Source organism: Carassius auratus, unplaced genomic scaffold (genome assembly GCF_003368295.1).
Source record: "Carassius auratus strain Wakin unplaced genomic scaffold, ASM336829v1 scaf_tig00215410, whole genome shotgun sequence".
Taxonomy (NCBI): Eukaryota; Metazoa; Chordata; class Actinopteri; order Cypriniformes; family Cyprinidae; genus Carassius; species Carassius auratus.
The window spans coordinates 1099810-1114120 of record NW_020528076.1 but is presented as its reverse complement, the minus strand read 5'-3'; the positions used below and the strand labels follow the sequence as shown (position 1 = coordinate 1114120).

The following is a 14311-nucleotide window of genomic DNA, read 5'->3' as shown; positions in this document are numbered from 1 at the left end:
ATTTTCCATTTGTCATCAGACCAACTGCCCTTTATCAGATCAGGACAATCTTCCCGTCCACAGTAAATGAACAGATTTTTACATTCTGGTCACAGTCAGGAAGTTCACAAAAGTGAAAAAGAGAGGAACTCTTTTAATGGAATAATCGTGGGAAGATGCACTAAATGTTTAAGACTTAATGTTTTAATTGCAATATTGAGTTATAATTATACTTTACATATCAGGCGTTTAGTTAAATATTTAGTTATTTGCAACATCATAATATTACGGAGCCCTGCACAAGACAAGAAAAAATAGTAGACTAAATCGTGTGCACGATTTACTACTTTGTTCCCTCAATGTATTAAAACGTGTGCATGATTTACTAATTTGTTCCCTCGATTTGCTAAATCGTGCGCACAATTTAGCAAATCAAGTGAACACAATAGCAAATCGAGGGAACGCAATAGTAATTGTGTGCATATTTTTGTACACTGAGGGAACAAATTATTAAATCGTGCGCACAATTTATTGATTTTTTCTTGCATGTCATGTCATGTGCAGGGCTCCGTATAATATGGTTGGCCCATAGGGGGTTAATGCACAAAATTCACAAAAATGATTTTCTCTCAAACAAAAGTTGCATGTTTGAAAATTTCAAGGGATGCACAATATATTGGTACCATAGCAGTAATTTTCAGATATAGATTTTTTTATTTATTTATTTATTGGTATCAATTGATATTGGATATTTAAAATATGGATAGTTGTAGGTCATCTAATTGTAATCTAATGCTCGTTCACTGTTAAATGTAATAATTACAACCAGAACTTTAAAATTGTATATCCCTAAAATTGAAGTTTTAAATAAGCAACAAAAAATTACAGCAGTTTTACTGCTTTTCTTTAAATTTTCTTTGAATTTCCCTGAAGTTAAATGAGTTTTGCGTTCCATTGGAACTTCTTTTCCAGCAGCATCCCTCTGCTTACAGAAACCACATTCAGCCCATGTTCCTTTTCCATCCTGTCGCATTGCCTATAAAACTGCCACACACACACACAAACAGCTTCATGCTGCCTTCCCTCTCACACACACCTCCTGTCTCTCTCTTTCAATAACCAGCCAAGGAGCATGTGCGCCGTAACCGACAGAGCCGTACCTTTGTGGTGGAGAATGTCATAGGAGAGCTCTGGTCTGAACTCACTGAAGGTAGAGTCTGTCTTCTCACACACTTTTTTTTTCTTGTAGTATTTTGCTCCTGCTGTTTCTGATGCTGCTGTCATACAGTAAGTTAAGAAATCCCAAATTCTGAAGCTCTTAGGAAGGATGCACACTAGTCTCACATAGCCAGACCTTTCAGCATAAAAATGTACTTCAGTGCAGCTTATTCTGCTCAAGAATCACCCACTCAAACAGGAAGAGACTGTCTGACTGACACGTAACGTGACCAGTTGGTGTTTGGTTGGTTTTAATATGTGGTTATATAGAAAATGCATTTAAAATAGTGGAAAATGTGTATAGGCAAAATGTTTAGAATTTTAGCCTGTCTGTGCTTACACTGTAGAAACTTTTTGTTTAAACATTTAAATAGAATAAAATACATCACTGAATAAAGAAACTGTCAAATGGGGGCTATAACAGAGAATTCTGTGAATTTCTTGTCACTTTACTTTTTTTTTCACTGTAAATGATAAGGTGGCAGTAATTTATTATAAAATTACATTAAATATCCCATTATAGTTTTTCACCATAAACAATAGGGAACTTACCATTCACCAATTAACAGGTTTTTAATGTAGCATTTTTTTTTCATAGTCTTTTAACATTATTATTATGATCATATTGCTGATAATCGGTCATAAAGTCGGTCAGATTGGAACCAAAGATTTTTGCCAGCACTTGCTGTTCTTGCTTGTAATATGCATTGGAGTCAGCAAACAGACTGTGGGTGGTCCTTGAATGTGTTTCCTGAGACTAGATGCACCCTTGCTGAGAAGATAAGATGCTTAGTTTGAAATCCCTGCTCTGGTGAGCTCTGCCCTTATTCTGCTGTCTGAATCAGCAGCTGCTCAGACATCAGTATTGCCTCAGCACGCTTTTCCTATTCAACACTGCTGGAATAACCCCCACACAAATTACATTTCTTCAAAATAGTTCAAATTTTATTTTAGTTCAAATTACTCATTGTATTTTATTCCATGTCTGTATGATTTTATTTCTTCTTCTGTGGAATACAAGTGAATATATTTTGCATAATGTCCAAAATGCCATTTTTTGGAAAAAGTCATATGGGTTTGGACCATCATGAGAGAGTACATTCCTCCAACCATTTTTTGGGTGAACTGTCTCTTTAAATATACAGTTTGTGTATATTCAACAGAACCTACATAGAGTTTTAATTCCAAAGACTTCTACTTGAGTTATCAATCAGTGAACCGTGAATGTAGGTCACTGTTCCTCTCAAAAGTACTTGGCGGACATGTCAGCATCACTCACATCCAATATCTGCAGAGAGTACCTGAGAAAAAGTGTAAAATGTCGCCAGACGAGATGTAAATCCACCCTGATGAATTATTTTTTGATGGTGACTCAAATGTGCTCTGCTCTCTAGGTGACCGTTATGTGGTTGTGGATTGTGGAGGAGGGACGGTGGATCTTACAGTGCATCAGATCTGTATGCCAGAAGGGCACTTGAAGGAGCTTTACAAAGCCTCAGGTACAAGACACAGCTTTTATGTCCTGTAGCTTGAGATTAATATTTTGCTTAAAAAACATATATTTCCTATGAAAAGCGTCCTGCTATTCTGAAATGTCATTATTTCCATTCATCCGAAATGATTTTTATATCTTTCCATTCTCTCCGCAGGAGGCCCGTATGGCTCTATTGGCATAGATTATGAATTTGAGAAGCTCCTGTGTAAGATATTCGGACAGGATTTCATTGACCAGTTTAAGATCAAGCGTCCTGCTGCCTGGGTGGATCTGATGATTGCGTTTGAGTCCCGTAAAAGGGCAGCGACTCCTGACCGAAGCAACCCATTAAATATTAACCTGCCCTTCTCTTTCATCGACTACTACAAGAAATTCAGAGGACACAGCGTAGAGCATGCGCTGAGGAAGAGCAAGTGAGTGTCTAAAACGCTGTAGGAGAAATCACCCATTAATACGATCCAGTCAAGTTTGATGCTTTTCTCTGTATTCATAAAGCGGTGACTTTTGTGAGTCCTGCTGACTCTCCGCCTTTGTGGTAATTGTTGTCGGTCTCTTTTGAGGTCAGGCATGTGTGACCTACAGCCCCTGGAGAGTTAATCTGTCTATTCATGACTGCTGTCAATACTTTACACACAGCCATTCAATAAGCCATCAGGGCCTGTATAAAGATGGCCACGTCAGCTGAATGAATACCATGTTTGTTTGTGTGTGTGATTGCTGACTTTGTGCGAAACACTCATAATCAAAGGGCATAGGAACAAGAAAATCTAAAAAACAGCAGAGAGAGGGGACGTTATGCATTATTTTCAGCTTGTCGTGAATATTAATTTATGTCACTTTCACCAAGTAGCTCTAATGATTTGATCATAGGCAAGTCATTTTTTAAATTAGATAATTGCTTACAGAGGCTTCTATAATTTCTTAGCATCGCAGCCGATAGAAAAAAATTCTCAGAAAATTACTTTAAATATCATGTCTATTTAATTTCAACTAGTTTTATTTATGTCTTCTAAAACTAGTTGTAATGGATGCTTCCTGAGCAGAAGTATCAGATCTGACACAAAATATCCAATTAAGAGTTTTATCTTTTTATTAAAAAAATGTGAACCTGTTATATTATTTGCATCATTTAATGGTTCTTATGGTTTTTATATTCTTTCCTAACATGGTAATTAAAAAATAATTTGCGAGCAATGAGTAAGACTTCTCTAACTTGAATGTTATGGATTTTAAGCTCTCGTGTCCAACAGGGGACAGTTTTTAATACAAGCCCGTTCGTTCAGCCCTGCATCAAACTGCACAGCACAGCCATATTGGGAATATATGCATCTGTTTACTGGAAACCTATTAGCACACATGCACTGACTTTTTTATAGCAGTGGAAAACCTAATAATGAAAACTCAATAATATCAAGTTTCTCAAATTTCTTCAATATGTCAAGATGATTTAAAAAAATGCACCAAGGCCAAATGAGGAAAATCAGTTATTTGTTTCAGTCTATAACTCTAGTTTCGTCTCTTCTACAGTGTGGAGTTTGTGAAGTGGTCTTCGCAGGGCATGCTGAGGATGAATCCAGATGCAATGAATGCACTTTTCAAACCAACTATAGACCACATTATACAGCACCTGAGTGAGTAACTACGCAGTAATTCACTGGAACACTAATATGATATTGATTTCTAGAGTTTAAAATGATATTTCTAGAGTTTAAAGCAATATTTATTTATAGCATTCTTTTAATTTGTATTTCAGTTTTAGTTATTTTAGCACTTCACCTTAGTTAGATGCCAAGGCGCCTTTTTTCATTTTCATTTAAGTTTCCCCATCTAATATTTATATTTCTTTTTATTGGTAAAGTATCCCAAAATATCAAACATGGAGCCACAACCTGAAGTTGATAAATAGCCAAAAATTTCTGTGCACATTATATATCATGTGATTTTCTGTGAAATCTGTCAACTGACCCAGTATGTGCTCAATATTTAGACAACTAGTGCCAACTCCTCCAGACTGCAAATTGGGGCAAAGATCTGGGCAAAAGTTGTGTAGTGTATTCCAGGCATTAGTAGAATGTTTCCAGCTGTATAAACTAATGAGCTACTGGGAGACACAATTAGGGCAAGCATTGGCCCAGTCAGGGGAGTCTCGACAATCTGCCCAAAATACTCACACAGAACTGGGTCAGAACTCAGTCCCTTGGCTCTTATGTTGGTTGAGCCCAGCTGTGATCTGTATCAAAAACTACAAGCAGGGACATCACTGCTAGTAAACTGGATTTTTGTTGAAAACCGGAGGAGTGCATAACATTCTTTGGTTAAATGCCCATGTGTTGAAACGTTTTGTGATTAATCTTGTAATGAACTAATGCCATTTTTTTTCCCAAAATCCTGTTTCTCCACTTTGATTCTTCTATATGTTCTCCAGCCGAGTTATTTGATAGGCCAGAGGTGACAGACATTAAGTTTCTTTTCCTGGTGGGAGGATTCGCAGAGTCTCCTCTGCTGCAACAGGCAGTTCAGAAGATGCTTCAGGGCCGCAGCCGAATCATTATTCCCAATGATGTGGGCTTGACCATCCTCAAGGGGGCGGTGCTGTTCGGCCTGGATCCCAGCGTCATAAAGGTGCGCCGCTCTCCACTCACCTACGGCGTGGGTGTCCTGAACCGTTTCGTAGAGGGGAAGCACCCACCGGAGAAGATGCTTGTGAAGGAAGGTACGCACTGGTGCACCGACGTCTTCGATACGTTCATCTCTGCCGATCAGTCAGTGGCGCTGGGTGAAACAGTAAAACGCAGCTACACGCCGGCGAAGCCATCACAGCAAGTGATCGTCATTCACGTATACTGCTCAGAAAAAGAGTCGGTCAGTTTCATCACGGACCCAGGTGTGAGGAAGTGTGGTACGCTGAAGCTGGATGTGAGCGGTACTGAGAGCACAGCGGCACGAAGAGAGATCCAGACGCTCATGCAGTTCGGAGACACTGAGATAAGAGCCATGGCTCTCGACGTGGCAACCTCTCGCAGTGTCAAAGCTAGCATCGATTTCCTTAACCAATAGAAGAAGATGAGGCATGCATAAACCACACACTGCAGAAACTCAGCATTGTAGTTTTCCAGTAAAAATAACCAAACATCCTTAAAACATGATATATTTGTTCCTTTTAAAATTGCTTTTTTTTTTTAAAATGAATACTTGCACATTCAATTGATACAAATTCCAAAGTGACATGTTTGTTACTAAAGATTTCTATTTCAAATGTAAAAATACAGTACTTTATCATAGGATCCAGAAAAAAACACATGTATCGTGCGTTCCACTAAAATATTAAGCAGCTCATCTCTTTTCAAAATTGATAAAAATAAGAAATGTTATCTTAAGCCCCAAAATAGCATATTCAAAAGATCTCTGAAGAATCATGTGACACGGTAGGCTGGAGTTATGGTAATAATTACAAATAACAAAATTTGCAAATGCTTTTGTTTTCTTGTTACAAACATAAACCACTTAATCTTTAAAATATGCTTACAAAAAAGGAAAACTTAATTCAAGATGTATTCTTTAAAATAGTATTAATATCTTGTGCAGTTTTGCATCTCAATTTATTATTTTTTTGTTTAAAGGATGTATAGATATTTTGACTGGAAAGCAAAACAGAATGCAGAGTAAAATGTTGTCAATATAGAAGAATACATGAAAGAAAGATAAAATTCAAAATAGAGAATGAATGAGAGATGAAGGTTTGGAGTCTCTAATATACCATGTTTTGCTGACCTTCCATGTGACATTTGCTTTAGTAGTTGTGCGATTTGTGTTATTTTATTTGGTTCTTTCATTTCTAATCCACAACTGAACTCCACAAGATGAAACTTCTCATATCTGGCCAATGCTGAGTTCATTTTGTCTCATTGATTCTCATCTAGTCTCAGTCCCTTATTCTCTTTATGCTTCTATTTTAGTCTGTTTGCATTCTTAGTGGCTATTTTCTGCACAGAGATGCAAACTCTGCATGGATAGAGCCTAAATACAGCTGCATATTGCTAGTAGTGCAATTTGGGATAGCACTCTATAATAACTTAGCAAGACAAGTTCAGGTTAAGGCAGCTACATTAGCCTTAAATACACACCATGGCAGAACTATACAATTTTTCTCTTAGAAAACATACTGCTTTGCTCTTAAACTCTGGTCTATTACCTTCAGGGCCCAGTCCAGATACCATGATGAGGTAAAGCAGATGGTTTTGACTACTGGATTTGTGACCAATTTGTTAGTCTGAAACATAGACTCAGTATGTTCTCCATCGCAAACATTTAGGACTATTGAGAATGGTACCGAAACCTGAGCTACACATCACAAAGGTGCTGATTCCTGTGACAACATTACTATCAGTTCACGAGTTCACATCTACGTATATTAATACCGTAGGTTTATGCGTATTTGGCGTGCTGTCCGGGTGGAGGGCTCCGAGCTCGGGATGTGGCCCGAATCCAAAGTACTCCCCCCGGTTGTGGTAAGAGTAGATGGATCTATAAGTGAGGAGAAATGGGGTGGAGGAGGGATGCTGAAAACTGTCAATGAACAGAGATAGGTTCTGCTGTTATTTATACCTTTTCATGAGTTGATTACTGATTGGTCTCCACTTGTGTTAATCAGGTTAATGAACTGCGACTGTTCCTCCCGAACTTTGTTATAAAACAGCATTTTTTCTCACTAGTGCTACAGGGCTGTGGCAAAACATTTTTTTTATTAATATTTATTGTTCTTACATCTCATTATGTTGACTTTTTGTCTGTTTTTATTTTATTTTTTGTAAGTCAAGGCATGTGAGAAGTTATGGACCGTGAAATTCAGCATATCTTATTGTTGGTCAGTATGTTGCGCTAAGCAGAATGAGAATGCATAAATCCTAGAATGTGAATCTTAATAATCGTTAGAAGTGGCAGTGACAGAGAAACAGCTAGCTGTACCTGCAACATGATTTGAAAAAATAGCCATTGCTATATGCTAGTTGCCTTTAATCCTGCTCCTTAGAAAGAGAAGCCACAGATTTGTTTTTCTCTCTATTTTTGTTTAGGAGATTATTTTGGGGAATATGTGACAAAATAAATGTTTATTTCTGTATATAAAGTATTTAAAGAGATTGTACAGGTTTTTAGTGTTGTTTTTGCATTAGCAGCTTTATGAACAGTGTGTGTATGCAGGCCTTAAGAGCACACATTCTTTCTTCCACTCTCACCAGCTTTCATTTGTATACTAAATTAATTTATTAACCTAATCCAAACCCAAACATGACCCCCAAGTCTGAAATGTAATGCCATTCCCAAAAACCATAACCCCCAAACTACACCCCCTGTAGACCATTTGTAACTTAACCCCAAACAAACCTCTAATTTCCCATTTTCAAATTCCCAAATGCATTTGTTTACTCTATAAGAAACAAGACCTTTGAAAAAACCTTTGAACTTATCTTTAATCACAGTTATCATTTGAAACAAGAACTTTGTTTGGGAAATGAGGTGACTGATTTGTGGTCTGTAGATTATGCCACTAATGACAGGCAATATTCATGTGTTTGGTTTGGAAGGCACTGAGATAAATGCAATGCTAAAAAAAAAAGAAAGCAATAAAGGTATTGCAATGTGACGTTCTACAATGTATTCCCACTTATTCCATCATGCTGTTCTGCCATTGTGAAGTCTGTGTGTCAAAGCTTCAGCTGCAAAATTGTAATGTTGCTATGGAAATGTATTAATCAACCATTTTAGATCATTGAGCTGATGATAACTGAACATTTTTATTGTTTGAAAGTCAGTGTGTAACTCAACTACGGCGATCTTTGGGATCTCTGTCATGCAGTTGCTTTTCCATAGATTTGCAATAGCAATACAAGACAAGAAGCGGCAAATAGTTTTCGCACAGGACAGTTAATATTTGTGAGAATAGCAGAGATCCTGGATCAAAACATGATGGATCAGAAGTTTCCCTCTAGAAAATCATACAAAGCATCTGCACAGATTGTGAATAAAACATCATCAAATAATATAATATCATAAAAAAAAAATAGCAAGATACACGCAGGATAAAATGCTTAAGCTTATCAATGTAATCTGGATTCGCTGCTCATTTGATTGTTAATTGCTAATAATTACATATGATCTGCACGATTCGCATGAGAGACCAACAAATGAGACCTTTTTTTATTTTTTGGTAATATTCTATTGTAAATCTTTGGATAATAAAATCCAAGCTACCACAGATCACTCTCTCATTTGATGTGCAAGGCAATAGAAGCAGGAAGTGATGTCATCACGTGTAATGTGTGCATGCACTTGTAGGGCAGAGCACACACACATAGACACACTCCAGATTTGTGGATTAAACACACTTTTTGCACTGATAGGGTGAATGTTAAAAGATTAAATCTGGTTTAAACATTTGCTTTTTTCTTCTCATGTGCATTTTTTTTCTTTTTTGATAACACAAAGTATAGCCTCTTTATAAAATGTAGTTCTTGCTTGTACAAGTGCATAAAGAGCTCTATCCATTTGTTCTTTTTTTGTTTATCAGTTTAATTTTGATCACTCAGCCTGAATTATTAAGAGGTACATTGCTGTAGAGGGACGTTTGCTAATAATTCACTGTGAATTTGATTTTGAATGGCTTTTTGGAATTCTTTTATTTAACTGGTTTTTGCTAAAAGAAAACCGACCAGTTCATAGGATTAGAAAAACAGAAGAATTTCAATGTTTGCTAGAGTCTGTGCTTTAAATGCTTGAAAGTCTCTTAGTCATTCACTAGAGCTGACGTGGACTTCCACTCGCTGTGTAAACTCACAAACTATACCCACTGGGTTACTTTTAATCAGTGGATACAGTGTCACTGCTCTTGCCATATGCATATCCAAAAAGATTCAATGCCAAGTACTAACAGCTAAACTGTCACCCAATAAAAAGTATGTGTATTTCAAAAAATGACTGTAGTGTTTCTTGTGCATGAAATGTTACAGGAGTGACCTTGTGCTAAAGCATTCTTCTCTTTTAAATCTGAGGGAGGCTGAATTTGTATGATGTGATTCATACAGAAACATATGATGTCTAGAAAAAAAGTAAGCATAGGTCTACAAATGAATCTAAACATTAGTGGGGCATGAGCAGATCGAAGGAAAACATACAAATGAGCTTGAACGAATTTGTAAAAATTAGCTACCAATTTGCCAAAGTCTAAAATGGTTACAAATTGTCATGGCACAATTTATGAATTTACATTATTTTTGTCTGAATTTATTTTTGATTGGATTTGTATTTAACCAAATCAGATCAATCCCACAAACTGATTCATAGATTTCTTATATAAGTGTATGGGCTGTAGGGTGCTTTATTAATATGGCCGTTCTGAAATAAAAATGGTTTAGTAAGCAGGGTGCTGCTTGTTTGAATTCTATGACACTCTAAAGCTAATTTCTTTCTGGATACTAATTCCCTTATAAATGTGGTGCCCCTGTTATTACACTTTCTTTACATCCTCCAAGAAATCAATTTTAACCGACCTCCTGTCAACAGGTGGTTTTAGACAGACCTTGACTTTACAATAGATTTCTTTCAGATGAATTCATGGCAGTGTTACTTCAGTTATGTGCAGTACAGCAGTACAGTGCCTCTTTAAAACTGTCTTTTAATTGCAAAGGCAGATTTGCCATTTGTAAATTCAACCATTCTATACAAAAATAAAAGCAATATTCTCACCGACTTTGATTTAGTTCATTGACATTGACAACTTAAAGTATATAATGGCACCAGATTTTAAGAGTTTATAAGCCTTTTTTCATTTTCTATGGATGCGTCAAGAGTATATGCTTTTGTTTAGAAGGAAAAGGGTCCTTCATTTTTTGGTTTGTTTTCACAGAGTACATTTTAGGTCCTTCGACAATGAGCTATAATGTAGGAGACATTGAACTGTAACCTGTTCCATTCAATGAGGTTTTTATACTGAGAAGTGGCCACTTAACTCCTGTGTCCTGCGAAGAATGACTGATTCAGTTCAAAAGGGAAATGCCACTGTTTTCTTGTTCCGACAAGAACATATACTTGCTGGATTATTTGAAATCAAGGACATTTTGGTCTTCTATAGACTGGCTTGACTGAAGCTGAATTTGAGTGTACAACAATTAAAACTCTTAAAGATTTCAGGGCCTTAAAGGGGTCATGAATTGAGAAATCAATTATCCCTTGATCTTTTGATATAGAATAGGTCAGTGTACTATAAAAACATCCTGTAAGTTTCAAAACTCACAACTGTCTTGTTAATTTAAAAACAGCTTTTATTGAAACCAAGCTCAGAAATGCTGTTTTTCAAAGATCTGCTGTCACACTTTTTAAACTATTATTATGGTTAAGCAAAGTATTAAACGCCAGCAAAAGCAATATAGCAGACTGCTGTGGCCTACTACAACCCCAACAAAAACCAAAAACTACTTCAGTCTATTAGTATAGTGATGTGAAAGCATTCCTTCTATTCAAAACGAATAAAGTGTGTATTAATGCATTGGACTAAACTCTGGCCTACCTTTAGGTATTTCCTAAAAGTAATTTCTGCATAGAAACAATTCCTGGCATTAGAGAAATAAAATCTGATAATTTGAGAAGCCAAAGCACATTTTAGTGCTGAAAAAAAGATAACGTTAAAGAGTCAACACTGCCGCCTAGTGTCTGTTATATGATTTTTTTTTTTTACAAATACAATAATAATACGATAAAATTAGCTTACAATATATTTAAGATATATTTAAAGTATCACAAAAAATATTTAATTATTAAACGCATAGAGCAATTTTTTTATATTTTAAAATGCTATGTGTATAGAGTTGACTGACATTTCAGAAGTAAACTGAACAAAAGAACTGGCTGTGTGAAGTAGTTTAATATCATTCACTTACAGGATGTTTTTATTAACCCCTTTTTCCAGTGCTGAGGGTACTTTACTCGCCACTAAAACATCATCCTCACTAGTCCCCGCCCATACGCCCGGCCGGTAAGTATTAATAAAAGGATTTTATTATGAACCCAGCAATTATAGTTAGACTCAAGCACCCTCATCCAGGATCCCACCCCGTCTAAATATGAGTCTAAACGCAAAGCTCTTCTGATTCTATTTGTACAAGCGACAGGGGTGTGTGTGTTATTTTAACAGAGGAGAGAGTGGAGGACCACTCAACTTCAAACAGGACAGGGTCTCTCTCTCTCTCTCTGTGTGTGTGTGTGTTTGAGAGAGATAGAGAGATTTAGGAAGCTTATCAATGAGGTGGGATCATCAGTCAGAACTTGGCTGGTTGCTAGGGTGATAATGAGAGAGCATCTTCAGAGGTGCTGCCCACACACAACTCTGTCACCAACAGAATCATGAAATCATGAGAAGTGGACGCTTGACACATTTTCAGCATTGTGAAGCACATGTTCCTCGCCCCTCTATCAGGTAATCCTGTAATTATTTCATTGTCTGGTTATTTGTTTGTTTAACAGAAACACCCACAACTAAGTCAAACAAGGGCCCTGAAAACTGAAATGAGGGCCGAAATGATTTAACTGGGTATTTTTGAAGTCAAACTATGCGTCAGTAAAATGTATATACTGTACTGTTCTGTATGTGTCCAGTGATGAGAACAGAGCTGGATTACATGTTTATTATATCATATCAATTATCAAAAATGACAGTAAAGACTTTCACATTATTATAAAACATTTTGAGACACCAATGTGTCCCTGAGCAAGACATTTAACCCCTAGTTGCTCCAGAGGCGTGCGACTTCTGACATATATATAGCAATTGTAAGTCGCTTTGGATAAAAGTGTCAGCTAAATGAATAAATGTAAATGTAAATGTTTCAAATCAATGCTGTCCACAAAAAGTGAGCTTATTAGACAGAACAACACTGGTAATTCAAATTATTTAAAGTATATTAAAATAGAAAACAATTATTTTGAATTGTAATAATATTTCACAATATGGTGTATGTTTGGTCAACACAGTAATAAATGCAGCCTCGGTAAGCATAAGAGACTTTCAAGAAAAAATATCTGACTAATCCAAACTATCCATGAACAGTAGTGTATGTATTTTACATCACGCTTACATCTCGTCTGAAATTAATAATTTTCTGTGCATTATATAATTAATTATAAAACCAAGTGCAAACAAACGATTTCCTCTGTAACTTCTGGACAGTATAACTTCATAGCCATTAACGTTGTTTTGGTGAATTTATCACTAATGTTTTAGTCATTTTAGTGGATATATCACTCTATCCCATTATCACAAAAAAGTGTCAATTTTTTTTTGTCCATTTGTTTTTAATTTTAGACAGGTTATTTGTATTTTTAATGTCATATTGCAGCTTGCTTTGTTATATAATGCAATATAATATTACATTTTAAGTGTATTAAGGTTTCAAAATTGTCTCGTTTTGACAGTCTAAAAATTTAAAACCTTTTGCTGAAATTTTCTGCTTGAAATGTAGTTAAAGCTTCCATTTTAGCCTTAGCAGAGACCATTAAGTTTGATTGAGAATACTGAAACTGTGGCAGAGCAAGGGCAAATCGGCCTGAAGCTTGTTTTCAAACTTTCCATTCTGCTATTCATCATGGGAGCATGCTGTCATCCGGATATTCCTTCTGATAAGTCAACTCTAATTACTGGAATCAGAGATCTATGTTATTATTAGCTTTGTGCCCAATGAAGAAATAAGAAAAGAGGAAAAGAAAGAGTGACAGCGAGAGAGATGTGTGCATATTTGAGGGCATTCAACCCCTCCTCTTCAATTGCCATGGTTTAATTCAGATTCTAACACCATAATGCAGTTTTACTCAGAGCTGAAGCCTGGAGATTGTTCTGATGGGCATTGTAAGTTTTGATGGCTTAAATGAGTAAAAAGTCAGTGTGAATGCAAATGTACTTTGTTAGTGTCACCATGAAAATGGCAGCATGCCTTTTTAATGCCTTATTTTTACAGCTCTGATTATAGGTTGGGTATTCAAACAAGTGAATGAGAAAACAATGAGCCGGCAATCAGGACTTCATAAAGCAGCATGGGACAGATTAATGAGAGTGCGTCACACACAAACGCACTCAAGCAGCCTTTAGAAATGACTCTCATGCGTGTGACATATTAAAAGAGGGCTTGCACTTTGAGCGGAGATGTGAAAAGGATCAGAGGACCGTTAACATGTAATTTAGAGCCCAATCTGACTGCTGTTTGCACAAAAGCAACAAAAATTTCTGTCAGCATCAATGTGAGGAGAAGTTTTGCGAGTCACGTCGACCCTACAGAGGAGGAGAGGCTTCGACGGACGTGAAGGGCTCATGCACCCACATGTCACACACAGAAGCATTCAGATGAACAACAGTAACTGCTTTTAATTTGAGTGTTAAAAACAGTCTCAATGAGAAGAATGGCTTCAGGAGAGAAAAGCACTAGAGCTAATGGATGGGAGACATATGTTGCTTGTCAGACTGAGTGTTAGATAAAAAAAATAAAAATCAAACTATAAATCATAAAATCAAACTCTTTTTTCAAACTTTTTTTTTTACTTGGTTTTGTTTTTTCTGTTCTTTTTTTGATGGGCTTACAT

At 36.4% G+C, this 14311-nt stretch overlaps 1 protein-coding gene across 5 annotated transcripts in view; it reads left to right on the top strand.

The window, feature by feature from the left end:
• Window positions 1–7189, top strand: part of LOC113094563 (heat shock 70 kDa protein 12A-like) — a 29064-nt gene extending 21875 nt beyond the window's left edge. For 4 of the 5 annotated variants that reach the window (XM_026260145.1, XM_026260140.1, XM_026260143.1 and 1 more), the window contains 5 exons: window positions 1103–1189; window positions 2592–2696; window positions 2847–3105; window positions 4220–4323; window positions 5118–7189. In XM_026260145.1, coding sequence (XP_026115930.1) covers window positions 1103–1189; window positions 2592–2696; window positions 2847–3105; window positions 4220–4323; window positions 5118–5749 — 1187 coding nt within the window. In that variant the 3' untranslated portion in view covers window positions 5750–7189. The remainder of the gene's footprint in view (window positions 1–1102; window positions 1190–2591; window positions 2697–2846; window positions 3106–4219; window positions 4324–5117) is intronic. The other variant, XM_026260144.1, reaches the window with a different exon arrangement.
• Window positions 7190–14311: the final 7122 nt, after the last annotated feature.